At 51.9% G+C, this 27283-nt stretch overlaps 11 protein-coding genes across 11 annotated transcripts; 5 read left to right on the plus strand and 6 right to left on the minus strand.

Annotated features, from left to right (window-relative positions):
• Positions 1–257: 257 nt before the first annotated feature.
• EDD37DRAFT_610350 (2-haloacid dehalogenase) lies at positions 258–1058 on the minus strand (the record flags this gene model as incomplete). The annotated part of the gene is made up of 1 exon (XM_062815202.1): positions 258–1058. The coding sequence occupies one exon, from the start codon at positions 1056–1058 to the stop codon at positions 258–260; it is 801 nt and encodes a 266-aa protein (XP_062668922.1).
• A 2441-nt stretch (positions 1059–3499) lies between these two features.
• On the plus strand, positions 3500–8176 carry EDD37DRAFT_453710 (uncharacterized protein). The gene is made up of 2 exons (XM_062812898.1): positions 3500–6690; positions 6739–8176. The coding sequence occupies exons 1-2, from the start codon at positions 3690–3692 to the stop codon at positions 7695–7697; spliced, it is 3960 nt and encodes a 1319-aa protein (XP_062668923.1). The 5' UTR covers positions 3500–3689; the 3' UTR covers positions 7698–8176.
• Positions 8177–8251: 75 nt separating this feature from the next.
• Positions 8252–9359, plus strand: EDD37DRAFT_633670 (ubiquitin-related domain-containing protein). Its single transcript, XM_062816801.1, has 4 exons — positions 8252–8519; positions 8595–8649; positions 8782–8864; positions 8965–9359. Exons 1-4 carry the CDS (start codon positions 8509–8511, stop codon positions 9053–9055), a joined length of 240 nt encoding a protein of 79 aa, XP_062668924.1. The 5' UTR covers positions 8252–8508; the 3' UTR covers positions 9056–9359.
• A 93-nt stretch (positions 9360–9452) lies between these two features.
• Positions 9453–10837, minus strand: EDD37DRAFT_453759 (RNA polymerase II transcription factor SIII subunit A-domain-containing protein). The gene is made up of 2 exons (XM_062812899.1): positions 10498–10837; positions 9453–10439 (listed from the first exon to the last, which is right to left on the minus strand). Exons 1-2 carry the CDS (start codon positions 10630–10632, stop codon positions 9546–9548), a joined length of 1029 nt encoding a protein of 342 aa, XP_062668925.1. The 5' UTR covers positions 10633–10837; the 3' UTR covers positions 9453–9545.
• An 86-nt stretch (positions 10838–10923) lies between these two features.
• On the plus strand, positions 10924–12319 carry EDD37DRAFT_453783 (Tho complex subunit 7-domain-containing protein). The gene is made up of 2 exons (XM_062812900.1): positions 10924–11057; positions 11109–12319. Exons 1-2 carry the CDS (start codon positions 11021–11023, stop codon positions 12059–12061), a joined length of 990 nt encoding a protein of 329 aa, XP_062668926.1. The 5' UTR covers positions 10924–11020; the 3' UTR covers positions 12062–12319.
• Positions 12211–13039, minus strand: EDD37DRAFT_453786 (tubulin binding cofactor A). The gene is made up of 3 exons (XM_062812901.1): positions 12691–13039; positions 12375–12607; positions 12211–12315 (listed from the first exon to the last, which is right to left on the minus strand). Exons 1-2 carry the CDS (start codon positions 12859–12861, stop codon positions 12419–12421), a joined length of 360 nt encoding a protein of 119 aa, XP_062668927.1. The 5' UTR covers positions 12862–13039; the 3' UTR covers positions 12211–12315; positions 12375–12418.
• A 671-nt stretch (positions 13040–13710) lies between these two features.
• On the minus strand, positions 13711–15357 carry EDD37DRAFT_651228 (DEAD box RNA helicase hela; the record flags this gene model as incomplete). The annotated part of the gene is made up of 1 exon (XM_062818330.1): positions 13711–15357. The coding sequence occupies one exon, from the start codon at positions 15355–15357 to the stop codon at positions 13711–13713; it is 1647 nt and encodes a 548-aa protein (XP_062668928.1).
• A 609-nt stretch (positions 15358–15966) lies between these two features.
• On the plus strand, positions 15967–17404 carry EDD37DRAFT_453832 (quinone oxidoreductase). The gene has a single exon (XM_062812902.1). It carries the CDS (start codon positions 16089–16091, stop codon positions 17007–17009), a length of 921 nt encoding a protein of 306 aa, XP_062668929.1. The 5' UTR covers positions 15967–16088; the 3' UTR covers positions 17010–17404.
• EDD37DRAFT_453862 (uncharacterized protein) lies at positions 16896–18107 on the minus strand. Its single transcript, XM_062812903.1, has one exon. The coding sequence runs from the start codon at positions 17965–17967 to the stop codon at positions 17098–17100; it is 870 nt and encodes a 289-aa protein (XP_062668930.1). The 5' UTR covers positions 17968–18107; the 3' UTR covers positions 16896–17097.
• Positions 18108–19302: 1195 nt separating this feature from the next.
• EDD37DRAFT_633685 (flotillin, variant) lies at positions 19303–21841 on the plus strand. The gene is made up of 3 exons (XM_062816802.1): positions 19303–19570; positions 19637–20235; positions 20290–21841. The coding sequence occupies exons 2-3, from the start codon at positions 19792–19794 to the stop codon at positions 21391–21393; spliced, it is 1548 nt and encodes a 515-aa protein (XP_062668931.1). The 5' UTR covers positions 19303–19570; positions 19637–19791; the 3' UTR covers positions 21394–21841.
• A 537-nt stretch (positions 21842–22378) lies between these two features.
• Positions 22379–25972, minus strand: EDD37DRAFT_453919 (rap guanine nucleotide exchange factor 4). The gene is made up of 4 exons (XM_062812904.1): positions 25455–25972; positions 25043–25355; positions 24749–24958; positions 22379–24575 (listed from the first exon to the last, which is right to left on the minus strand). Exons 1-4 carry the CDS (start codon positions 25719–25721, stop codon positions 22516–22518), a joined length of 2850 nt encoding a protein of 949 aa, XP_062668932.1. The 5' UTR covers positions 25722–25972; the 3' UTR covers positions 22379–22515.
• Between the last annotated feature and the right edge of the window lie 1311 nt (positions 25973–27283).

Genomic DNA, 27283 nt, shown 5'->3' on the forward strand with positions numbered 1-27283 from the left:
CAGGAATGCTCCAATGGCAGCGGATGTCACGCACGCATCCTCCGTCTCTCCAAATCGCATGAATCCAATCCGCGATGCGACATAATCATCGAAAGCACCTGTTATGGCCTGTTCTGGTATATATGCCATGAAAGCTCTCACACCAGTCAACGAGTCCTTTTTTCCTGACACGGGGGACCTTTTCAACCCCTACAAGGTAAGACTATAAGCGCCTTCCCCTATGCTTAGTAGTTCCTACAAGACTCTGGTCCTCGCCGTCATTGTAGCCCAAACCTCTTTGCAATCTCGAGAAAACCGACCTCACCTTCGTCCAGGTCAAGCCACATATCCACCCATCCCTCTTGTTTGGCTTTGGCCACTTTATCCTGAGGCCAGGCCTCCTCTTGCGATCTCTCTATGTAGATAGTCTGATAACCGCACCCGCGAGCCGCATCCAAATCGCCGAGATGAGCAGCTATGAGAGCACATTCACTAGGCTCGACGCCCAGCTTTTTCGCAGCACCAAGGTATACGCTCTTGTGTGGTTTGTATGCGCCAAAATCCTCGGCAGAGATGATGTCGGTATATGGTAAATTGCCATGTTTGGCCAGGTCGGAAAGAAGGCTTGTGTTGCCGTTGCTCAGGGTCGCCGTTTTAAATTTCTGATTCAGTTTGCTGAGTCCCGGCGACGAGTCTGGCCAGGGATCTAGAAAGTGCCAGATCAGGGCTATTTTCTCAATTTCTTCGTCTTTCCAGAGCCCGTCGAGGCCGTGGTCGCATAGGATCTTGTTGAGTGCTTCGACATGGTGTTGGTCGACGGTTTTGAAATTACTTTTGTCCTTTGTGGAGGGGTCATAACTGCGGGTAAATTGATAGTAGGACTCGCGCCATAGTTGGGCGACTGCGGGCCAGGATATTTCAGAGGCTGCGGTGCGGACGGTGCTGGGTATCGAGGTCGTCGGGGAGTTGAGAGCTTCGGAGGCGGAGAGGGATAGGTGGTTGGTGACGGTGCTGCGCCAGTCAACGACTGTGCCGAAGACGTCCGTCAACAGCGCTTTTGGGGGGTGCGATGTTGACATTGGGATGATCTGAAATAGATTGTTAGGTAGACTGAAAGTACGTTGAAGCCAGATGTTTATTCCGGCTGTTCAATCATGGATTGCGGTACCGACGCGGACGGACCTCGACACGAGACCTTCCATCACGATGGATGACATTGTTGCTCGAACCAATTGATGGAGGCGCAGATCGAAAAGTTGGGGAAGCAAATCCCCCTGGACCGAGGCTCTTGCAAAGGCTAGGCGGCCAAGAACACCGAACAGCGGCATCGCCATGCCGCAAGCGCCCGAAGCCGCCCGTGACCCCTTCACCTGTCAGAAACGTTAAGTTAGGTTGATCTTATCAAGGCGTACTGTGGTGTGCCAGGAAATAGGATCCAGTGGTTCGACTCCAGGGTGATCAACAGCATGGGTTATCCATGATGTATTTCCACGTTGCGCATGTCCTTTGCTCTTCCCATGTTAAGCAGAGGCTATCCACACAGTGGTGCTTGCAACCAACACGTTCTAGGGTCTGATGAATCAGTTTACCTCGTCGAAGTTCTGGTGGGGATGGGCAATGGGCATAGCCCCCAGAGGCCTACATGATAGGCGAGCGAATGGAAGGCACGGCTCATGTTTCCAGACATGACAGACTCAGTAGGGGCACGCCACCACGCCACCAGGAAAGGCGCAAAAGTGCAATCGTTCGCCCAAGCCAGAATCACAACGTCGAACAGTGACAACGTGACAAACCAGGTCGCATATGCCCCTGGGAGGTGATGCTCTGGCGAAAGTGGTCAGTCTCCGAACGCACGAGGTGATACGAGCCTGTGATGAGTGTGATTATGAAGAGAAATTGCGAAGGGATGGTCGTCACGTATTCATAACTTGGCTTGAGTGACATCAGGTTGACAGGACCCTTTTGCAATATTGCAGGTAGACTGATTGATACCTATGCCTCTATAACGGGCCTGAAGGTTCATGTTTGATAGCGTCGACAGCTTCATCTTCCGAAGCTACATTCTGATAACTTAGGTAACGGTCCAAAGTGAGGACGATGTTTGACCTAAGGCAATGATAGTAGGAGACCATCGCCAATAGTTGCATTGCCTTTCACGTTTTATACCTCATCTGTTTAGTTACTCCAGGCCCGTTGGAAAATTGCCGGAACAGGCGAGCTGCTAGTCAAGCGAGAGTGAGAAGACAAGCATTGCACAGACAACCGAGGAAAGACAAGGTACAGGGATCTAAGAAATGGTTCGAGCGAGCGGTGTGAACAGTTCATGCCTGGGGCCGATGAACGAAAGTGGGAGGATGCAGCTGACGATGGGTTTGGTTCCTTGCACTCAACGGGCGATGCTAATGCTGATATTGATGCCAGTGATGATCTTTGAATACATGTGCTGCAGCATACCTACCTTGGGCACAAAGAGGGCAAGATTACCCTGGCTGTCTGCGTGCGCGCACGTGTACTGTGTCATGATTTGAAGGACCTTGACATGAAGGCGTTGAAGAATTTGACATGGAACCCCCTGGAAGGCTGAAAAGTGGTTGCAGCTAAGGCCCAAGAGAGCAAAGAACAGTCCCCATGAAATCTTCCGAGTGGGCAACTGATGGGTGGAGGTCCTGAAACACGCTTGTGCCTGATAGCGGGGCATTAGCTTACCGGCCCGGGGCTTTCCACGCCCAAAACACAATTTTTCTTTGGGCTCATCGCGATTCACGAAATGCCCAAGTCTCGGGTCTTCGCATCATCTTCTTGTTGATCTCCAGCCTGCCATAACCTCTTCTTAGGTCTTGAGCATGTCGACACTCCGGTTCTTCCATCAGAAGCCTCAAGGCCTGCAAATTGATGCCCGATAAGCTAGCTAGCTAGACGAGCTCTTCGAGGCTTCAATTATTAGGAAGGTTCATCCCGCACTCGATAGTTCAGCGAACCCCGGAACAGTCGTTAAACCGTCTCGCTCGCGGCTCCCTTACTTTCTATCATCCACTCCACTTTGACCAAAACCCTGGTCGTCGGCCATCTCGTCCGCGTCCACGGTGCCCCTGACAATCATGATTTTAATCCCGGAAATCCAGGGCTGCGGTCCAATGGGCCTGCGCACCGCTTCTGCACTCTTTGTTGCAGGGTCCGCCTCAGACGCGCTGCAGACAGTCCATTTGACCAGTGAGGCGGGCATCGGTCTTGTGGCACAAGCACATCCTTCAAACCAGAGGCTGACTCCGCCTTTTTCTGTCCCTCTCTTATACCGCCTCATGTGCATTGCAGGTGAGGGTCAAGACTAGGACCCCGTGCGAGCAGATCCTCCAACCTGACTCCTGTCTATCCTGTCATCTTCATATTGACTGCCATTTGACGCGACCGTGCATGACGTGAACCTTGTTGGTGTCCTGTCCTTCGTCTCACATACTGTGCAATTGCATTTGAGGCCTGCAATCTACGAGCCCGAGCACGCTTTGACGACCAGAACACGAACTCGACAGGACTCACCGACATTGAACACACGGTCGAGTCGCTCAACATGTATCTTATGGGTTCACCTTTCATCAGGGAATCCATGGTCAGCCACTGAGCCGCAGGACTTGAGTCAATCAACGCTGGCTCAGACTGGTCAGAGTCCGCATCATTGACGACTGACCAGAGATATCACCACAGAGAGGCAGAGTATGGAGCCTGAAGCCAGCTACTCACTGCCTTCGCCCGCCGACACTCCCTATCGCACTCCCTCCAGTTCCCAATCCTCCCGGTCGCGACGATATGATGACATGTCTCCCTCCTCCACGCCTCCTCCCATGCCTGACGAGCAAGCCACCAAGAGGCGAAGTAATGACTCAATCAATACTGCCCTCGACGAGAACATCTCTCCTCTTGACCCCAGACGGTTCACACCAACCCTCCACGCTTCATTGGTCTCGGAGATCTTGTCCTTGCGCAGAGATCTCGAGAGTCGAACCAATGACATAGAGAGACTCGAGATCTCCCTTCATGCCACGCAGTCTGAGAATGAAAACCTGACCAACACCCTTCTACAAGCCAGTAAAGAGTCGAGGTCAGTGAAGCGGCAGATGCAACTCCTTGAGGGAGGTACACTCTCTGCACTGAACGAACTTGCCAAAGAACGGGACGATGCACTGAACGACATTTCAGATATGCGCAAGCGTCTCGACCACAGTCAAAAGAGGGCGAAAAGCCAAGAAGAGACTGCGGACAGAACTCAAGCGCTATGGGACAAAGACAAAGAGACATGGATCACTGAGAAGCGAGGCCTGGAGACAAAGGTCCATATCGCTGAAGGTCGCCTCAAAGTGGTATTGAGCGAGGTCGCAAATGTCCAGCACCATGCACCTCCCGGCTCTCCAACAGAACGAACATGTCACAGCCGCAACAGTTTGATGGACAGCCCCAGTAAAGGTTCCACCCTTACACGCAGGGGTCGAAGGCTCAGTGCCAACTCGATCCATAGTGACACGCATGGTGGTCGAGTCTCCGTCTTGAGTTTTCATAACGGTGTCTCAGTGAATCTGGCGGACGAGCTCGCCTTCGACGAACTGGAAGAAGACATAGCCAACGCTCATGATCATGAAGATGGTCGAGTCTCCCCAGATGCACTTCCAGAAGAGCATGTCCGGCCCACTTCGAGCCTATCACTCAAGGCTCGCAAAGTCCTAGGCCTGCCATTAGACTTTGAAGACATCGAGCGAAATGACAGCCCTGCAGGGTCACCTCAAGCTTTTCGGCGACGTCGACCAAGCATCAAATATGTCGACACAGCAATCCAGTTCTCGCCACCTCCGTCACCTTGGCCAGTGTCAGGATCATATCACAATGCCACCACTACTCCGCAACCAGAGATCGACTTTGGGACCATCAAGCACATGACTGTGTCCCCATCCCCCGTCAGCCCTGTCGACAGCGTAGAAATTCCATGGGAGAAGCAGCGACCAGTCATGGTCTCATCTGCCTCTCAGACCATTGAAGCCCTACCAAGCCCACCTCTCACACCAGACAAACGCGATGATGCGTTGGCTACGATTCCAGAAAGCCCCCTCGAACGAAGAGTTATGGCTACCGTTGGCACGCAGACTGAGCCTGAGCCAGCCTTAATGGACAATCATGGCCACAAGCACGCGGAAAGTGAAGAAATGGTAGATTTCAAGATTCCCTTGATTACCATCGTCCCTCCTGGATCAAGGCCTGCCACACCCCAAACTAATGTCGTGCTACCACCCCGAACCAAAAATGCAAGTACCCAGGTAATCTTCCAATCTCTTGGGGGGTATCAATCAACTTCGATGCAGACAGAAGAAATTCGAGTCGACAAGCGAGCCATTGTACCACCCAGGGAAATGCCACAACCTCCCTTGTCCACTCACTTCACACCACCAATCTCATCCGCAGCAATGCCGCCAATTGTCCCGCGAAATAGGATGTCCACCGTTGCATCCTTGTTTGGATCGAGACGTACTGTGGCCGGGCCTTCCAAAGGGCTTCCGGCTCCCTTGAACGATAGTGGACCTCTCTCGCGAGATTTTGCTTCCAACATGCCCCGTCCTGTCAGGACAAGCAGCCTTTTTGCTGGGTTCGAGGATGATGCAGAATTCAGGGATGATCTCCTTGCTGATAACAGCTTCCCCGAAGACGATATTTTCAGTCGACCGACCGCCAAATTCGTCCTTCGTTCGGGAAAAATGGTATCCCATGATCCACTCCTGGAAGACATTGGTGAAAATGTGGCAACAAGTGCTGGTGAAGCTGCTGCTATGGATACCATCCGGCTCTCCGAAGACGGGCTACCACCAGAGATGCGAAACGTCTTGTCCAAAGGTCGAACAAGCCCTGGCAAGGGTTCTCAGAGGCAGAACACCGGTTCAAAATTGAAGAGAGTATCCTCTGCCAAATCTGGTAACATGAGGAGGGCTGCCCTGATTTCCAGCGGGACTGCAGCACACCAGTCGTCTCATTCCCAGTCTACAACGGCTTCTTTCGACAGCAACAATCCTCCTCCGTTCCCAGTTCCGCTGAGATACAGCTCTGCGAAAATAGGCAAATCGATCAGCGAGGGTGGTAGAAGCTCGCCAGGGAGCAGCAATGCTTCCCCGACAAAACGACCTCGAACCAAGCATACAAGACCGATATTGAGAAAGGCACGTTCAGGACCGGCAATTTCCCCTCACTCCCAAGGACGTCGATCCCGAAGCCAGTCACCGCCACTCGATCCACGCGTTTCGATTGTGCCAGAGATGCCTAGTTTCCAGATGCCAACTACGACTGCACCAGCACCATTCCTAGCCGAGCCTTACAGCAACCCACACGAAGCAAGTGCACCACGTCCTTCAATTGCCACGGGACCCCGTCGGCACGGTCCTCATACCAAAACCAATTCGGATGCGGTCTCCATGCATCAGACATCCGTCGTTGATTCCATTGCGCAGACAATGGTCGGTGAGTGGATGTACAAATATGTAAGAAGACGGAAGTCGTTCGGAGTTAGCGACAAGGCGGATTGGGACAGCACCAAAAGCGTGGAAGAGATCTCTCAGAGTGTCACTAGTAATGGCGTCCGCCACAAGAGATGGGTCTGGCTTGCGCCATATGAACGTGCAGTGATGTGGAGCAGCAAGCAACCAACTTCAGGAACAGCCCTCATGGGAAAGTCTGGTCGCAAACGTAAGTTGAACTCTCATTTGGTATTAAGACATACTAACGCGGGAGAAGTGACTATCAAGTCGGTACTAGATGTGAAGGATGACAATCCCATGCCCAAGGGATCGATCATTGGACAACAATTCAACAGATCAATCCTGATTTTGACGCCTCAGCGAGCACTCAAGTTTACCGCAACTTCACAGGAACGACACTATGTCTGGCTTACCGCATTGTCCTTCTTGTCTCACTCGCCACTGATTATGAACGAATTGACAGCAATTCCTCCACCTCCGCCACTACCTGAGCACGACACGTTGAATCAACCCACGCCGTCCCTTGCAGGCTCCCTTCGACGTCGGCCTATTCGTGACTCTATTCGGATCGCAAAGAATCCTGGCCGAGTTGGACCTGGCCCAAGGTCTTTCACCACAGACGGCTCTTTACCAGTCCAGGACTCTAGACCCCAAAGCCGGGATTATTACGACCCGACACAGGATCCCGCGTTGCCACCTATCATCCCGCGGCATTCATGCAAACGCAGCAATACCGCACCACGAGTACCACCAAGCTCGTTCCGAAGCTTCTCGGCCAAAGAAGCTGCACCAACAATGTCCGGCCCAGGCTCTACATACTCTCAAAGTGTGCGCTCTACAGCGGTCTATTCCTCTGATCGAGGACTTTATACTCCTAGTGCAGGCATGCAAAGCATCGTCAGCAGTCGTAGAGGCAGTGAGGCGAGTAACTCTGGCCCACCGCCAATTCCGGCAGCTTTTCTGGACAAGGATCCGGCGAACACTATGAGAATGGATGCATTCATTGATGGTAAAACCTCAACGTCCTCCGGTCGACCATCTTTCAACTTCATGCGATCAGGCCAATCAAAACGGAAAGACTTGGCTTACTGGGGACTTGAGAAAGGACGAGATAGCATCAGTCCTGTGGATTCTTTACTCCATAACGAGATGATGGCCGCCAGCTCCTCGACACGGGGAAGCAGCGATTCAAGGGACCCATGGCGGGGCTTTTGACATTGGTCCCTGACCTATTGGTCCCATGGACAGAGGAAGCAAGATTACATTTTCTGTTGATAATGTGTATATGTAAAGAGAAGGGATGGAAAAGACTTTTTTCAATCTCTGTGTACCAAAAAAAGGAACGACGGAACGACATAAAAGAAGCCTAGCCAACGGGCGTGAGCTCCAAGGCTGGCAACAGCGATTGCAAGGTGTTATATGGAGCCGATTGGGTTGGACTTCTGCTGGGCTTTGTTTGACATTTCTCTTCTATGACTGGTAGATTTGAGAGCACCGGCGCAAGCCTATGGGCTGGGATGTGTTACCTGGCTCGGGCTGTTTGTGTTTGTGTCTGTTGTTACCATCATACCCCATTTGTTCTTGCTTTGCTCGAAAAATGTCATTTTGAGGCGTTTTGATCGGAGGCATTTCAATACATTCACTTTGACCTCGATATCTTTTGCTCTTCAACAAGGTAGTGGCGAAAAGTGAGGTGAAGTAAAGAACGTAGAATCTACCATGGACAAGGCTGAACTCCTGAATACACGAGGATGATGACGCCAAGGCGATGTTAGGCCCTGCGACTGCCCGTCAGGCTAGCGAGGCTGGACTGCGTTTTCGGAGGAACCATTGCGTCGATGTCACCAGTCTAACCTCTCTCCACAGTACATGCGACAAACCAACACACGTACCCTGCTTGTTTGTTCTCTTGTCTATAAAGCACCAGGGCTGACTCTCTTTTCTCATACATCCTTCAACCCCGGAAGAGTTTCTTGACTGCTCATCTCACAGTTCCGTTTCCCGGCCTGCATTCCGCACCGACAAGATGCTGATCAAGTACGCCTCGCCTCCCCTCACTGCAATCTTTGATCTGCTTTCGATTACCGTAGTGGGCTAACAATTGCCACGCAGAGTCCGCACGTTGACCGGCAAGGAGATCGAACTCGACATCGAGCCGGACTACAAGGTCGGTCACCCAGCCCAGCCCACCACAGCCTGTTGCCCGCAGCGCTTGTTGTCATTGAGGCCGCTAGACGATCGACAGGTTGCGTGTTGGAAAGCAAGGAGCAAGATCATGCTGACATTGGATGGACTACAGGTCTCTCGGATCAAGGAACGTGTCGAGGAGAAGGAGGGCATCCCGCCTGTTCAGCAGAGATTGATTTACGGTGGAAAACAAATGTTCGTTACTCCCGTGCCTTACACTGCACGTTTTGAGCCCCAGCATGGCCTGGAGACAAGAGACGTGGTGTGAGATGTGTACTGACGGCTGGATTAACAGGGCCGACGATAAGACAGCAGAAGAGTACGGTCTCGAAGGAGGACAGACGTTGCATTTGGTTCTGGCGCTCAGAGGAGGATTGTCAAGATGATGGACATTTGCGGACAAAGATTGACAACACGGCCCCCCAAGCATGCTAAAGACAGGCCATTGCACAGCTGTTTGAATGGACTTGCGATGGGCTGGCGAATGCATTGGAAGAAAGGGCCATCGTGAGAGCGGTACCAGAAGGGCAGACGGACGAGACTGGGCTGAAGATATGCATTCATGAGGTGTCTGCTCCTGACTCACCATGATGACGAGGGTGGGACGCAATTGATGAGCAACATGAGTTATAAGCGTGACGAGACAAGATCGAGACAAGCGAGCAAGAGAGCCCAACGAATGGTACGACATGTCTTTGAAAGAGCCCAATTGATCTCCAGATTTCTATGCTATGGACCTTTCTCGGTCTTGATGATCCCAAAATATTCCGTGCTCCGGCCCTGTGCCAAAATGCTGTCCCCTGTCACGACGGACTTTCTCAATCCAGATGATTTGCTTCGATACAAAATAAAATAGGTAAGATATTCGTTAACTCTTCAGGATACACCAGGTGCTTTGACGACCCGTTTTGGGGATGACATGAAAAGTGATGGAGCCTGTTTCCTCTTCAAAGGGTTCGGCTGTAATTTCATAGGACTGGCTGACCGCGATCGATCGTCGTTGACTTTCAGCAGGTCCTGGTCCCGCGGCGCCGGGGCAACGTCGTCCTCGACATCATCTAGATCGGAGTCTTCCAGGAAATTCGTCGTTAGGGTCCCGTTGCTCGTTGGTGTGGCACGAGGATTCGATTCCATTGGGCGGCCGCTCTTCAACGCGCGGAGTCTTGCCTCCCGGTCCTGTGTAAGGTCGTATGATGAGACTTCTGGACGGCTGATCTTCCTGGGGGCGTGTAGCGGTGGACGCGAGGTTCGTGCCGTGGGGCCAGGAGGTGGTGTTGATCTTGGTGTAGACTTCTGTTTCAACTCCTCGACAAACCGTTGCGGTGCTTGCGTCACGGGCGTCGCTCTCTTCTGCAGTTCGTGCATCGGTTTATTCATCTTCGAGGCCTTTGCGTCGCGGGCCTCCTTGCGGATCTTCTCCATCAAAGTCATCTTATTGGCGCCTTTGCTCCCTGTCCGGCCACTGATATAGTTGTACAGGGGGCGTGTGCGTCTGGAGACGCCTGGGACGGGCATCTTCGACGCTATCTGCGTGGTATTTAGCTCCTTCTCGTTCTTGATGTTGGCTAGCGCGGCCTTAAGCATGGCTTCATCGGCGGTCGAGTCCATCTGTGCTTCCTCCTTGAGTTTGCGGTACACTTTCCACCAGTTCTTGGGGTCGTTTGGTTCATGTCGCTTCTGCTGCCAATCCGGAATGTCGCGCTTGATGAAGTTCATCCAGATCTCTGCGTCTTTGCCTATGATCTGGGGTGAGGCTTGTTCCAGTTGGTGCTGGAAGGGGATAGGTCAGCGTGAGGGCTCGCCAGATAGAGGGCCGCCGTCGACTTACTAGTTTTTCTGGGCTTTCGATCTTCAGGAGGACCGAACGGATGAGTTCGTAGTCTAGGTCGCCGATGTCTGTGATCCTTGCACTATAGCGTGCGCATGCCCGCCGGGCCATGTCGACTAGATTGTCTGCAGGCATGGTGGCTATGGGGTAGTGCAGCACGGCCAGAGGAAGGGCCTGATATACGTTTAATGAGATGACTTAGACGTCTCAAGTCATCTGAGACTTGTAGGTCGTGCAGATCGACGCAGAGAACCCGAGGATCTTGAATCGGAGGCCCTGGTGGCGGCCGCTGTGACAAGCCATATCGAAAAGAAGGTGAGTGAAGTTGGAGGGAGCAGCGCCCCCCAGAGTGAAGCTACAGCCATGCCTAAACCTATTTATTGTCCTACCGCCGGATTCAGCCATTGTCCTTGCGGAGCATTCATTCACTTCCCCAATTTTGGCTCGACAATAATTGCGGATTTCTTTTGTCCCTGATCATACTGCACACTGCGAATGCTATTGAACAGACCTCCACAGCATAATGGCGCCTTTCGCTCTATTAGATCAGGCCGAAGAAGGTAAGCAAAGCACATAACCTCCAAGTCCGCGCGCTCATCCAATGTGCACAGACAAGCTTCATGCTACAAGACTGCTTGGTATTGAAGAGCGCCCATTCAGACGCCTAACGAAAAGACTTCTCGCCCCAACGACCCCTATAAACTCGTTCCTGTCTCGAAAGAGCGAGCCAGAAGAGCCCGCAGCGGAAGATGCAGACACAGATACAGACACAGGAACCCAGCATGAGCAATTTCTGAAAGACATCCAGCGGTTTCGCGAAGATGTAATTCTCGATTTCGCCGCGTTCGAGAGCAGCATTGCGCGCATCCAATTTCTAAGAGCCGCCAACGAACGAGAGCGAGAACGCTACATCGAGGAAAAGGCAAAGATCGAAAGGACAGCCGAAGAGGTCAGACATAACACGTCCAGCCTCCGCTCTCAACTGGATGAGGCGCAAAAGACGCTTGCCATCCGTAAAACCTACGACGTGCTAGCGGATGAGATCACGAAGAATGCCGCATTGAAGCCGCGTGACGAGCAACATGTCAACATTGAGAAACTCAAGGCCGAAATCGAGGAGTTGGAGCGCGAGTCGCAGGAACATACCCAGGCCTGGGTCGAAAGGAGAGAACAGTTTGGCAAAGTCGTCAGTGAAGGAATGAGATTACGCAGGGTGATTCGAGACGAGAAAGAGCCGGAGAAAGATGAGGATGGGGCAGAGCAGGAGGACGGGCAAGAGGACGACCAGGATCAAGAGAACATGCTGGGCGTAGACCGTGCAAGGGAGGGCCTATCCAACGCAGGTACGCCGAGACCGATGCACGATGCGCCAACTCCGCTGGCGGATCTACGCGGAAGTAATGCGATGACGCCCACCACGCTGCCCGAGGGCGGAGCGACGCCTCGGCGCGTGGCAGATGAGGATGTAGATATGGATGTTGGTGCTGCAACGGGAGAACATGCAGGTGGAAGTACAACGGATGTCAAGGTCGAGAAAGCACCAGACGATATGGATACGACGTAAGATTTCAGGAGTGGGATATGCATTTCGATGCTTTTGGCTGTTGACACGCTGTGCTGCCGAGAGCTTGGTCTGCGATGCTCAATGACCTTCCTTTGCAGGAGCATCTTGGTGCGTTCCTTGCAACGTGCTGTAGCAATATTGGACAGGTAGCTCTGAGAGTCCATGAGGACATCATGAGATGCATCACCTCAATCCTCCGATCTTGGCTCGACCCTTTGGCGACCGCGACCGCTTAGCGGCCACGGTCTCGAAGTCTGACATTTTTGGTCGTTAGAAAGACCTCGCTTCCTCCCTTGTGACCAATGCACAATACCTAGACAATCATTAGACTGTCGGCCATGATCTCGTTCGCCGTCATCAAGTAGAGATGCCAGCAACAGGGTCGTCCTTCTGCGCCTCCTTTGCCCTCTTGAGCAACTCGACCGCACTGTTCCTCTCCGTTTCGTCGGCAGCATTATCCAGCACACTCTCGAGTTTCTCTCTGGCGTTGACAATGCGCTCGCGCAGAGTTGGGATCACCTTCTTGGTTTCCTCCAGGGCTTGACGCTGTTTGACACGGTCAACTCAATACTCTTGCAATCCGAACTACTCGTACATGACTGTGCCCCAGTCCAAGAATGAGAACATACCTCTTGTTTCAATGTAAACGCTTTATTTCCATCGTCGTCTTCGCCGCCAGACTCCTTCTCCAACTTTGCTATGCGAGCCTCCTGTTGCTCTTGCTCCTTGTAGTATGACTGTTCTTCCTTGAGCAGTCGCTCTAGTGACTTGCTGGCGACTTGGATCTGGGATGGGGCCATCTTGAAATTTCACTTATGCATATGGCGACGGGGTCGTTCGTTTTCCTGGTTGATCGCTTTATACTGATGTTGCAGTAGTTTATTCAGTGACAAATGACGTCGCTGCTTGGCGGGTCAGTCACTCTCTAGACTGTCACTATTAAACAGGTTCTTTGTTGTTAATGAAGCCTCACGCGACCGGACGATTTACACAGCACACTGAGATACTTGCGACTATCCTTTGAAGGGCTTGGAACTCCTTGAATGGAGGGTAAGGCTAAGCCATACCCAAAACGGCGTGCTCTGAGCCTTTCTATTTCTCTATGGTCTTCGTATTAATATTACAATTCCAGGAAGTCTAATTCATGCTGGTCTCGTCCAACAAGCTGTGAAAGGTCGTTGGCGGCCTCGTGGCAGGACGTCATACAATGGTCTCCATCCACCCATCCAGGCACTGTCAAAGACCTGATGTTTGCACTTTGCAAAGGACATGAAGTCCATCTCCAAGCAGAATTGAATCCGGGTCAGCAAGGCGCAGGCATTCTCGCTCAAGAATGACGACTTTCGGTCAGAGTATGTTGTCGAAGTGCCAAAATAACTCGCTTGTTCGTCCTAGCAGTTCCGGAACGGATTTCAAGGCGTACTCAAAGAACGGTAGCGAGGCGAAGGTACCGTGGTGTAGTCGGAAGGTCGCTGATATGTGGGAGGGTTCGTCAAACTGGGGCTGACGATCCGTGTCCACACTAGATCGTCGACACCCATAAGATCAACTGGTTGATAGCTCGAGCATATCTGGCTTCAGCCAAGGTTAGTATTGTTGACCTCCATCGCATGGAAATCGTCAACCTAGGTGGTTGTATGCATTTCCCTTCAAGATCTGCCTGGAGCTCTGCCTGGAGCTCTACCTTGCAGTCGCCCTTCGCCTCCACCTCGACGATGAGGATTATTCGAACCAGGCTTGTTTGCTGAGACCACTAGCCCCGGGACCCCCTTGAGGCCCATCTTGCTTATGGTAGACTTCTCCAGCGCGGGCACTTCAGGACAGTCAAGACCTTCAAGTGCGAACCGATTCGCTTCGCGAACAAGATCGGCGGGTGACCACTTTAACACCTTCAGATACGTCTTGTAATAACCTAGCCATGCTTGGTAAACCCTCGGCTTGGTCTGGAGATCAGCCAGAGCAGGCTCAATGTCCTCAATCTTGTACTGGAGACTCGATGGATAGTCTTGAATCTTGATTCCCTTCAGTTGATTCAAGAAGCCCTTTTCGGCTTCGCCAAGTACTAGAATTCCCCGACCCTCAGCACCCGCGCGTGCCGTACGTCCCAGTCGATGAACGTACGTCTCCTTGTCAGATGGTAAACCAACCTGAAATACGTGGCTAACATTCGGAAAGTCCATGCCACGAGCAATGACATCGGTGGCCACACATATCGCATTCGTGGCTTGTCGAAATTCTTGCGTCGTTCGGGTCCGCTTCGGTTGAGTCATGCGAGAATGCAGAACCGAGACTTTTGGCAAGGTACCAATTGAAGCAAGAACTTCGGCATAGAAGTCAGCATGAGCAGCTGTAGGGGCGAACACGATAGCCTTGAATGATTTCGTGGTAGCACACTCTGCCTCAACAACAGAGACCATAGCAGGGGCATGCTCAATCATATTTGGTGTCAAAACAAGATATTGGTCAACACGTTCGTGGGTGTTGGCCTCGCCCTCCTGGATAGTCGAGATGAATTCATAGCCCTTGTTCAAGAAGAGGTGTGCCACATTCTTGACTTGATCATCAATGGTGGCTGAGAACAGCATGGATTGTCGAGCGGTTTTGGGAAGATATGACAGTATTTTCTTGATGTCTGGTAAAAAGCCCATGTCCAACATACGGTCCGCCTCGTCAAGCACTAAAGTCCGGAGTGAGCTCAATGTAGATTGCACTCTCTCGTCGCTGAGGTGGTCCAGTAGTCTGCCGGGTGTAGCAACGAGGATGCTGCAACCACGCAGGATATTTGTCGCTTCCACATTTTTATTCGTTCCGCCTATAGAGGTTGCAACCTTGCATCCAGGTAGTCTCTGTAGAACTTTCATGGCCTCGGCTGCAATTTGTAACGCAAGCTCTCTCGTAGGACAGAGGATCAGTGCGGACAAGCGTGGTTCATTCCTCTTCAGGATGGTCTGTATTGCGGGAAGCAGAAAAGCCAGTGTTTTGCCCGTGCCCGTCTTTGCCTGCGCCAATACGTCTGCTCCTGAGAGGAGATATTCTAGCGTCGCAGCCTGGACTGGCATCATATGATCAAATTTGAGATCATTGGTAAGGGTGTGAAGGACAGTTGGGTCGAGGAGGTTCTTGCCTTGCAGGTCAGCAAATCGCGGCGTATCTTTTGGTACTTCGATGGTTGGCGGAGGAAGGGTGTGAGTCGAGACAAAGGATTGCTGGTGATCAAGATTCGTTGAATTCGCAGGCTGAGGTTTAGGACGATGAGGGTAACCCATTTGTGAGCGAGGATTCTTGCCGCGCGCCATGTTGCTGATGCTGGCGTAGTTTGCGCGGCGGTGAGATGTTCTTAAAACGGTTGAGTCTTTCAAAAGGTGGTGGATTGAAAAGCCAAGCAAGGTTGCGATATTTGTGTTCCTTGAAACTGCACTTGAGAATGAAAGGGTGGCTGCTTTCTGCATTCTCTTCACTGGTGGCCCGTGATTTCCAAAACTTCACCTTCATTGAGCCGCGACTTTTTTTTGTCAAACGCGATTTCTTTCTAAATTCATTGAGTGACGTCGTTGCACAAAATATTTTACCCGATTTATGCTAGTGGCTTTTTATGCAGGCAGTACTAGTACTCTCCTCCTCGTCCTTCCGTTTTCACCTGCTTCGTCTGAGCCAGCTCTTCCACCTGCACCCACTGCGAAGAATCCGGTAAATGAGGACTTACATGACCATGCAGCATGTCACCATCGACTCACTTACTCACGCTTCAGGGAGGTCTGCAACCCGAATGTTTTGGGGAATTGAGCAGGAGACCTGAGCAGTGCGGAGAAATGCTGACAGAGCGTACTAACCTCTGATTGACCTCTGATCATATGCGTTCTCCTTTTGCAGTAAGAAGTCGGCCGAGATCACGTTTGTGTAGAATGCCCGCACAAAGGTGGCAGATATATATCTACTCTCTAGAGATCTGCTATGCTCGTGATGGTTACTATGACAGGCCATCTCGACCACATTACAGCTGATAGCAGAAAAAGATCCGTGGAGAGCCATGCGTGCCATTGCAGTCCAGTCGTGGGACACCAGCCCCGAATTCACCTCGAACTACCCCGACCCAACGACCTCCGATCCCGAAAAGGTCACTCTCAAAGTACTAGCCGCCGGTCTCCATCAGCTCGTCCGCTCTCAAGCTGCAGGACAGCACTATAGCACCAAAGGCGCCCAACTGCCGTACATCCCGGGCGCTGATGGCGTGGGCACCACGCCTGAAGGCGAGACCGTGTATTTCAGCAGCATAGCCTCTGGTGGCGCATTTGCAGAATATGTAACGGTTCCCAAGTCCGCAATTGTCCCCATCCCTACTGGAGCCGACCCTGTGCATATTGCAGGCCTGCTCAATCCGGGCATGAGTTCGTGGATGGCCCTTGCCACGCGTGTCGACCCTCTCCCACAGAATTGGACCGTTGTCATCGTTGGCGTGGCCGCTCTCTCCGGTAAAGTTGCCGCCCAATTCGTTCGCGGTCTCGGCGCCGGCAAGGTCATTGGCGTGGCGCGCAATGCCAAAGAAATGGCAGCCCTGAACCTGGATCAGACAGTCGTACTTGCGGACAACCCTGCTGAGACTGACTTCTCCTCCCTGGGCGATGTCGATGTCATTCTAGACTATCTTTACGGTCCGGCCATTGTTGGACTGGTCAATGCTCTCAACTCCAAGGTTCCGACACAATACGTCCAGATTGGGACTGTTGCAGGCCCGGACATTGCTCTGCCAGGTGCTGTGCTGCGGTCCAAGAATATTACCGTGCGTGGTGCTGGACCTGGATCGTGGACATTGCAACGGTTTGGCAAAGAGTTGCCGGCTCTCTTGGCTGCGGTGGCCAGGCTACCTGATATGGCGTTGAAGGTTCAGAAGCTCGAAGAGGTGCATGAAGCGTGGGTGGCGAAGAAGGAAAGAACTGTCTTTGTGCCATGACTGGCAGCTGGCTCAGAATGGTATTGCTGGGCAAGGATGTAGAGAAAGTGTTACACCTCAACATGATCAACGAGAATACCTCAGCCTTTCAGGTGCCGACGTCAATCTCTATCCAGATGCATTTCACCGTGGTCGTTCGAAAAAGGCCCATCTGGTCTTCTGTCCGGATACTGACGTCTTGTAACCTTGTATGAAGTGCGACTTCGTCCACTTTCAAGTTTTGGACTCGTGTACGGTGTCGTAGAACGTCATGATCTCCAGATTTTGTGTCTCTTCCACCAGGGGTTTCTGGCCCGCGCCAGCCGAGATTCCATTTGCCCGTCTCGCCAGTGGGATCACTTTCGGCTTCAGTGACGGCACTGTCACGTTTCAGCCAGAGCTTCTTCTTCGGCCGCGGAGGAAGTTCTGCATTAGCTGGTGTTGGTTCTGCTTGCAGTTGCAACGGGGATTGAGATGGAAAACCTGATGTAGAAAGTTCTCTGGGCAAGGGCTCTTCGTTGCTTGTGCGCGACGAGCAGCCGAGCTCCTTCCGGAGTAGAAGGTCGAGTTCCTGGACAACGGCGTTCTGCGTCCAGAAGGAGGGGCGTTTATCCTGCCCCTGCAGCACGACGACAGTGCGTGAAGCCTCGTAAGTCTGACGACCTGGTGTAACGATGTTACGCTCATCGAGCTTGCTGCTACTTCCGAGCGTCTCCGATGGCACTATGACCAAGGGTATATGGGAGCAACCATTGGCGAGGTCAACGCTGATGGCTGGAAGGATGGTATCCGAGATGAGATCGAGGACCCGGCGGTTTCGTCCTTGTCGAAATAATGAAGAAACGGAGCTGTTGGGTTTCTCGCTTGGAACAAGTATGGTTGCTCCGCCTGGCGAGATGGCGAGGGACTCTTCGTATGTTGGTATAGGCTCCCCGAAGACTGCAGAGGTCTCCCAGTGTTCTGAGCCGGACTTGGACATTATTGAAGGCTAATGAGCTGTTTGGTCAAACGAGTGGTACTTGGGAATGTCCGTGATCGAGATAGTACTGCAGACACTTGCGACAACGAGTCGGTGCACAGCAGAAGGGAGTAACAAACGAAATGCATCAAGGTTGAGTGAGAACCGTATCATTTGACCGCTTGGGGTCCTTACATCAAAACCGGTGTGCAAGCCATACTCTAGCCTCCGTCGAGCATGCTTTAGAGTGATATAGAGTTTCTGAACGGAGTGCAGGCTAGTAAGCTTGGGTCGCATACGGGATGCTGATCAAGAGTGTCATGAGTCTCCCCTGGGTCGCCAGTGAGAAGAGGGTCTGTTGCGGTACCGGACCCAACATCAATGTCACCCCAACACAGGCGTTCATTTTCCCATGCTTGAACTTTGAAGCTTGTTCGCACTCTGGGATGAAGGGTTTCTGCAGAAGGAAGCGAAGTCGGGGATCCGGAGCAATAAGGCGAACTCTACTTAGCGCGGCTGAAATACTTAGCGCTGCTTCAGAGTTTACATGCTTCTGGAAACCAGGCTGTGTGCATGGTAGCCATGTATCAGTCCTACCTCTTTCATTTCAGGGTTGACACTGATGCTATGGCAGCCATGGCCTTAGATATGTCCTGACCTTACGATGGTCCTCTGCAGTGCACCAAGACAATGAGGCTCACAATGTCGCACAAGGAGGATTAAACATGCTGCTATAACTGACAAGCCGTGGGACCTCAACCCAGCGGGTGAATTATGCATGACCTTTCCCACTCTCTTCTCACAGCAACAACATCAATCTTCCCCTCATCTCATCTCGATCGACTGTCAGCGGATAGTAATTAGCCTCTCTAATACGGCGCATGTATTGATACTGAGAGGCGCCCACTATGTTTGACGTCCTCCATCAACGGCAGATTTCGCGCAGCCACCTCCTTACGGCTATCTCGGCTGGCAGCATTCCAGCGCAGTTCCTGGTCACCTGGTCTGCCTCGTCGAACCTATGGGATATGCTTTCGCACTACTATCGCTCCAGGCGGCCGAAAGAGTTCGCTGAGGTCTCCCGAAGCTCTACATTATGTCGAATGTCGGCCCAGGTGAACCGATGGCTACAATCTCCACACAGCCACTGGTTCGCTCTGGCGCCAACAACTTGGCGTATGGATCCTTCCATGGCATACTCTGGTTACTGCCTCCGGTGTACTCCCCACGCGCATACGTGCTGCCATAATCCCGCCAAACTCAAGACGTATTCGTATGACTACTGTGGTATACAGACATTGTTCATGCTGGTCATATGAGCACTCTGGGTAAGTTCTCGGAGACATTCTGCCTTACCATCAAGCCCTGCTCCTGGCCTCTCGCTTTGTTTTCCTGGCTGTGTACCCCCACGGACGCAACAACAAGCTATCAACGAACTGGAGAATCTTTTCTTCATTCAACTCTAGTCTCGTACCAATATATCTCGCTGTCAGTGCTAGTAGAGGGAAAAGGCGTCCGGTGGCTTAGCGAAGCCTCTCTTCCAGGGGTGAGTCAGATATGGGAACCGCACTCTGGACAACAGTGCCCTCCATTTCAGTGGTCCTCTCGAGGAAGGTATAAAACGGTATGTCTTTGAGCACACCTATACTTTCTGTTGTCTCATTTCACGATCTGAGGTTGACTACCCAAGGGTCAAGTAAGGACCCCTCCTTCCACGCCACTATCCCCAACCCTACCCTGTGCAGACCTCACCTGTCAAGTTCATATAAAGCCAAGCTCTATCTTTCAAAGTCGGCACTCTTCGATCAACATCGATAAGTTTCCGTTGCCGCCCATCGTCAACATATGCCCAGTATGTGGTATCATATCTCAAATGCCAACGAGTACCTTGTGGTCACTGGTGCCGGTATCGACGATGTCCGTATCGTAAAAAAAGCGTTCGTCTACCCATGGCAGCGAGCTGCCCGGATCTCAGTCTCGCCGTTCGACTTCTCGCTCAACCTGCAGGCAATGACCATCGAAAAGCTACAATTTGCTCTACCAGCCGTCTTCACCATCGGTCCCGACAACAAACCCGACGCGCTCAAAAAGTATGCGCTTCTTCTCAGCGGAAATCCCGATGGGACCCCCTCAAGCAGTAAGGGCAAGCCGAACCAGGTGATCATACCCACACAAAGGGGCCATGTTCAGGACATTGTCAAAGGCATCATCGAGGGTGAAACACGTGTGATTGTCTCGAGTATGACGATGGAAGAGATCTTCAAGGAACGTCAGATCTTCAAGCAAAAGGTAGGGCCGCGATGCAACCCTTTGTGTAGTGCAACACCACACTAAGATTGATAGGTCATTGAAAACGTGCAAAAGGAACTTGATCAGTTCGGCCTGTGCATCTACAACGCCAACGTCAAAGAACTCCAAGACACCCCCGGATCCGAATACTTCGCCTTCCTTTCACGCAAAGCCCACGAGGGCGCCTCGAACCAAGCCCGAATTGATGTCGCCGAGGCTCGTATGCGCGGTGAAATCGGCGAGGCCTCCAAGAAGGGCCACACCAAGCAAGAAATCTCCAAGATCGAAGCCGAGACCGCCGTCCTCGAGACCAAGCGCAAAGCCGACAAGGCGCAGGCCGACGCTGAGCTCAGGAATCGCCAGACAGAGCTGGACATGGGCATCCAGATGGCGCAGATCAAAGCAAAACGCACAGCCGAGGCCCGCGACGCCGAGCTCCAGCGCGAAGTCGAGACCAAAAAAGCGGCTATGGAACTCGAGCGCCTGCGCGCCAAGGACCTGGTACGCGCGCAGATCGCTCAAGAAACCACCGAGCGCGAAGCCGACGCGAACTTCTACAAAGCGTCCAAGAACGCCGACGGCAAAGCATACGCAGAAAAACAAGACGCCGATGCCCAACTGTTCAAGCAACAGCGCCAGATCCAGGCCAACGTCGAACGCCAAATGAAGGAGGCCGACGCCAACTACCACGCCAAACACCGTGATGCCGAAGCCACTCAGGCACAGGCCAAAGCGTACTCGGCCCTCGCCGATGCATTTGGCGGACCGCAGGGTCTGCTGACATACCTCATGATCAAGGACAATACGTACGAGAAGCTCGCGCTGGCCAACGCCAAGGCTATCCAGGGCCTGCAGCCCAAGATCACCGTTTGGAATACTGGGTCAGAGGCTGGTGAAGTCGCGACGAGTGGTGGTATTTCAGCTATCAAGAATATCATGCAATCCCTTCCACCACTGTTGAGCACCATCCAAGATCAAACGGGCATTACGCCGCCGAATTGGATGCTCAACATGCCTGACAAGGAGAACATCAATTCCAACGGGACTGCCGCCGCCAACTCCAAGCCCAAGAAAGGTATCTTGCTGAACGGGGTCCATGATTCGTCCAAGGCTTTCGACGAAGCTATGGCACGCAGAACTGCTACTCCACCTCTGTGAAATCCTCGTCCTGGATCTCCAAGGGATGGGCCAAGGCGATACTCGAATTCGGTGTCTCCACGTCAACGCGGAAACGTTGGCTGAGGCCTGGAGGAGAGTTCTGTCCTTATCTCCTCGACGGTCTATCGCACTTTGATCGTCCGGAGCTCCCGTCGACTCTGCTCTTCACCTAGCAGGAGGCTTATCACCACTTGCGAGCGGCGGACGAGGATCAGCTCACACTGAACATACAAATTTCCTTCGCTCGGATGTTTGCCGCCATGTCTTGTTTTCTGATTACTGGTGTTGGAAGACTTTGAGGCCGTTGTACTTGTATTGTCCTCTTGCAATCCTTTTTGTACTGTACATAGATATGTCTATCGCTCATCGTGTGGCATCTGTACATAGACGTGTTTAGCCTCATGGTCTACGCTGTGTAGTGCTTCTCATGATATTGATTCACACTCAATCCCAGTTTCATATCAGTTAGTGACGCCTTTAGGAAGCTCTCTGCACCTTCATCCCATTTTCAGTTTGCTTATAAGTCCAGTTGTGGACCCAGACAGTACGCACGTTTGTACCTTGACGATATAAATATATCTTGGACCTTGAACGGCAGACTTCCTTGCCTCAAGCATCTTGCGTTACAACTCTATAGCCTTTGCCTGGTCAATACAGGTTCCATTATTCGGCCGGAATATAACATTTTCGTGTTGTCCGGAGATGGTAGAACTTAAGCCATCCTTTGCCTTCTTCGATCATACAAAAGAAACAGTATTTGTGGCAGATCATATAACCTGATCTTGTAGAGTCCCTCAGAACGCCGCCCTGTACATTGTTTGCACACGCTAGAATGTTCAAGGCTGCCATCGATCTTCTTTTGCCTTTGCGACCAATGCAGAAGGCACCTCAAGCAGACCGTTCGTCATAAATGATAATTCCTTCATAGATTCGTCATTTCATGGTATGGCCAGGCCCAATGAAAGACCCCATACCTCTTCCGCAATCCGAAACTTTTCACAATTGCCGCGCAGTTATATTTTCCTCATCTATATGTTGTTCTCCAGACGCCCCGATTCGCGCCGAGCAAAGACGATGAAGCCCATCCAACCGTGAGATAAATTCAACCTCAAGACTTCAAGATCACGAACGCCGTAGCCAATCGAACTTTTTCCTCTGATCGACTCCATTCTGCGGTTCCACCTGTACACTGCGGTCATACAGTTCGCTTCCGGGATCGGCAGAGTCCTCTGATTCTTCAAGAATCTTGGTCTCCAGCAGCAGTCTCGTGATCTCCTCCGTCCGGTTCGATCTCTGAGGAAAGGTATACGGTGTTTCGAGACTCTTCTGGAGGCCAACAATAACTTCACCCATGATCTCGAATTTCTTCCAGTTAACATTGTTGTTGATGAATGTTTGATTTGCAGAGGCGGCCATGGTTAGATCCTGTCTCACAAGCGGTAAGAAGGGTATACGTTCTTGAAAAGAATTGTCCCAAGCCATCCGATATGCAGCATGTGACCTTGACGTCCCCATTAAGATTGTTAGTCGGAGGAATTGTTTCTGGACCTCGGGTGGCACAATGTCTCGCGTGGCTGTCAACCGAGCAATCTCATGGCCAGTAATCCCTGCCACTATTGCACCCAGCGAATTGTAGTTGTTTAGTTGTCTAACTTTCCACGCCAGCGCCATGAACTTCTCAAGGGCTCGAGCACGGTGCTCGGGCTTGTCTCGTAGCAATACCATGCCCGACACGAACAAAGCCAGATGATTGAAATGTTTCACCATAGCGCTGATGTTGTCGACAGTGCGAGATCGTCTTCTCTGTTCTGTTGACAGGAAGACATGGCGAACAAAATCTCGCGGCCGTATGGCAGAATACATTGTCCAGTCAATTCGAGTGATCTCTTTAGCCAGGTCTTCGACTGGTATTTCCATGAATTGATGCCATTGCATTTTGCTCAAGCGTATGTGTGGGATCAACTTGAGCCTGTCGGCCTGGACCTTAGCATTTTCCAATTGTGCGAAATTCGAAGCCGATTGACTCGAAGAGTTGTAAGGTTTGATGATGCTTGAAGAAGCCGAAGGAGCATTCGACCCCGGTGCGGAGGAGTTGGTTCCGTCACCTTCGTCTTCACTGTCATCTTCATCTTTGGAGACTCTTCGGAATTGTTTAGGGAGCTCGTTGTGCAAAGCCTGCAGATTGCCTGATGAAGACGTTGGCGTCTTTCTCGGGCTGGGAGCATCGTTATATGCCCATTCTGCATCTTCGTCGGGAACGAGTGTATCCAAATTGTTGCTGATCTCTCTTGCAGCTGGCGCGAAGACCTTGCTCTTTTCGATATTTTGCACAAACGCAACTGCAAGGTCCCGGGCGGGCCCCTCGGCGAAATCACCGGGATATGTGGCAGTCCATTGAGCTAGGACTTGCAGATACCGCAGCATCTCAGCCACTTTGGAGAAGTGAACCATGTTGCTTTTCTCAATAGCGACAAACTGGTCGATGACTGCCGCAAGTAGTTTCTGTGGAGTGGCAAAGGCGCGATACAAACACAAAAAGGAAGGGACAAACTTCGAGTCGACTTTATTGGCCGGCAAGATCAGTAATTTTTCCACAAGCTCTTTGAATGAGACCCCAGCGTCATGTCTGGCCTTGTCCTCAATCTTCAAGCTGCTCAATGGAGGACCCAGCTGCTCAATCTCCGAACGAGCAGAGTTTTCGTTATGATCATCATCCATGTTGAGGAAAGATTGGAATGCTCGGCTCTCCGCACCCTCTGACGAAGGTGGACGCAGGATTGACTTCACATAGTATGAATCTGGGGTCTCCGGCACAGCTGCCGTGGTTGGCTCTGGTGGCGAGCCCAGGTTGTTCGTGTAGTCACCAGAAGACATAGGCGTATGAGGTCCTGCACGGCGAGCTTGGGAGCGAGACGCGGCCGTAGTATCAAGTCGGAGTCTGGTTTTACGTGGTGGAGATGCCACATCTTCAGCCGCAGAAGACTCGTTCTCGTCTCCTGATTCGATGACAGCCGGTCTGGTAGAGAGGTTGAGAAGAAGCTCCTTTGACTTTGAAGTTTGCAGCCGACTGTTGGATCGGCTACGACTCCGGCTTTTCTTGGGGGACTGCTCTCTCACAATGACCCGTTGGGTGCTGGAGGATTGTGCGGAAGCTTGAGCAGTTTTGATTGTTCGACCTGAGGCTAACCAATAATGTCAGCCCGAAAGTGAAAGAGCTGCGCGAGAAGAGAGCAACAGTCTACAACGTCTCTGGGTGCTCACTCGACCGCAGGGCACTTCCCGCAAGGTCTCAAGAAGACGGTGCAGAGGCACGATAAGATAGGCGCTGGGCATATGATATCGAGAATAGACTCACCACGTGGCGATGTGATCACGCGATTGATCATATTGAGCAAACAAAGCTTTATACTTTGAGGGCTTTTGAAAGATACTTCGGCAATCGCGACGCTAGCGAGGTTGCGGCGGACCTGATCGAGAAAATGCGGGTTGACTTGACGGGATTCTTGCGGGATGTCACACTTGGAAGCTACAAGCATGCATGGTAGACCAGTGTTCGTCATAGAAGCTTTCATCGGGTTAGCTCTTGGCACCTACGGTAGTATGGCTTGTCTGCAAACCCAGAAAGGCGCTGGAATGGGTTAGCACTCACTTAAAGCAGTGGGAATGTCAGCGACACTTTCTTTGTCGGAGACACTGTAAAGACAAAAGACCCCGTCAGGTTCTGGGAACGGAGCACCATTTAGGTAGGTTGGCCACTCCAGCCTTCGCTCGCTGCTGAAGTCAACATCGTCGAGATCTAGCTCGATGAAGTGGACGCGATAGGATGAGTCCTTTACGGTGACTTGGGTAGAAGTGCGGCGTCCTTCTCGATCTATGGCGTGTTTGACGAAGGTGGATTTGCCACTATTCACCGAGCCCAGCACCAGAAAGTTGAAGGATGGTATCAAGTTCGAGTTGCTCGTCTGTAAAAGTCAATTACTTTGTGCCCGGCGAAAGATTTGTCTCGACATGTCAACGGCAGCTTTGGGTAAGTGGCTAGACGTGCGATTCGCGGTACATACCTTGGAACCGAGCTTAGATTGAGGTTGTCGATCCGAGTGACGCGTGATGGTGCTTTGATCTGGGGAGGTCGCCCAGTCCTGTCGAGGACGGGATTTTGCACTCCGCTGGGTGTTATCGGAAGAAGTCGTAGAGGCCGGGACTTGTTTGGACTGTTGATCTTTCCGTCGATCAGCCGATGGAACAGAATTGTGACGCTCTCGAGACTTGGTTGATGGGACACCAGCCTTCGCCTCGAGGGAACGATACTTGGTGGATCTGTTCTCCATGGTCTTGGGGGCTGGCCTAATGGTCAAACTGGTGAGGCATAACTCAACCTCATCCGCGAGACTAGGTCGATCCTGTGTGGTCCAGTCATGTGCAACTCAACGCCGTAAGGACAATGCACAAGTCTGGTGGAGGCCAGTCATGGGTGTTGGAAACATCAAGACGCCAAATTAATGGGTCTCTGATGGCCTTTCTTTGGGGACGATCGACGTGAAAAGCAAGGCGTGCGATATCAAAGCTTTGTGCCTTTGTAGTAGACCAGGGTTAGGATATCGAGAGCCGGGTTTGATGGCCACGAAGTTCCTCACTCCTAGACCTGAAGAAGCGAGAACGAGTGGATGCAGGTGAAACCGGAGAAGTCCTGTGTCGATCGAGCCAGAGAGGTAAACAAATCCCAGATGGTCAAGGCTGGTGGAGTGAAGACGTGGGAGGGAGAACAAGTACTTGTAGAAGAGCTGGAGCTGTTCTGAGCGCTGTGTGATCCAGTCGCTGTAAGCAAGCCTGATTACAGTATATGGCCAACGTCAACCAGTTCCAGTCTTCCCAGACGTCTGTTCAAGGTTGAGTTCACAAACAAGGAAAGATTTGAGGTCTGAGGAGAGAGAACGTCAAGCCGGAGAAGCTTTGGGATTGGGTGTCGAACTGGATTTCTGGGGTTCATTCGGCCTGGTCTGATTTAGCAGTGTGACGGTAGGCTTGTGGGGTGGTTCTCTTGGTGGTCGGCTCTTGCCAGGTCTGTTGTTGGATGAGAAAACCCAGGACCCATGTGAAAAAAAATGGTCATGTTGAAGGGCTACTGCACGTCGCGTGTTAGTGTGTCAGGTACCATCTCGTTTGGTGGTTGGATGGAGCAGCAGTTAGACAGGTCATGAAGGCACAAGGGGATGCAGGCTTTTGAGCAACCGGGCAGCCGACTGCAGGAGCAGAGGAGACGAAACTGCGCCTATCTCTCCAACAGCAGCCGCCATTGGTGGCTAGGCTGCCGTCCTTTTAGCGATCCTGCTCCCGCCCGCCGCCACCAAGTGGGCGATATGTACGATTAAAAACAAGAAGGCACGAGTAGCAAGTACCAGCAACAAGTACGTAACGCAGCTTTGGGAGGTGGGTGATTTTCACTTCCGGCACCTGCATAAGGCACTCGCACTCTGCATGCACTGTACGGTAGTTATCGCACGTTGCTCAAGAAGACCACTGCATGGCACCCAAAAGAACTGGTCAATAAGCAATGTCGTCACAATGAACTATCGTCACAATGAACTATCGTCACAATGAACTACTAGTAGTAGGGGAGCAAAGTCTTGATATGATCCTTACCTACAGTAGGTAGGTGCCTTTCGCCTAGAAATGAGAATGGCTTGTGCTAAGTTATAGGTGAAGGTCGCCTAGACGGGGGCGGAGGCTTTGCCACTATTATTGGCCAGGCCCAGAGGCCCTCTACAGTAGGGAGTAATTGTTCACTCGTACTGCAAGCTACTTAGTGATCCATCCCGTCCTTTCTCGCTCAACATTTCCGCCTCGCCAAATTGATATTTGGAAAGCTATATCTCAACATACAAACCGCACC

The sequence above is a fragment of the Exophiala viscosa genome, assembly GCF_022695815.1.
Source record: "Exophiala viscosa unplaced genomic scaffold EDD37scaffold_7, whole genome shotgun sequence".
Classification (NCBI taxonomy): domain Eukaryota; kingdom Fungi; phylum Ascomycota; class Eurotiomycetes; order Chaetothyriales; family Herpotrichiellaceae; genus Exophiala; species Exophiala viscosa.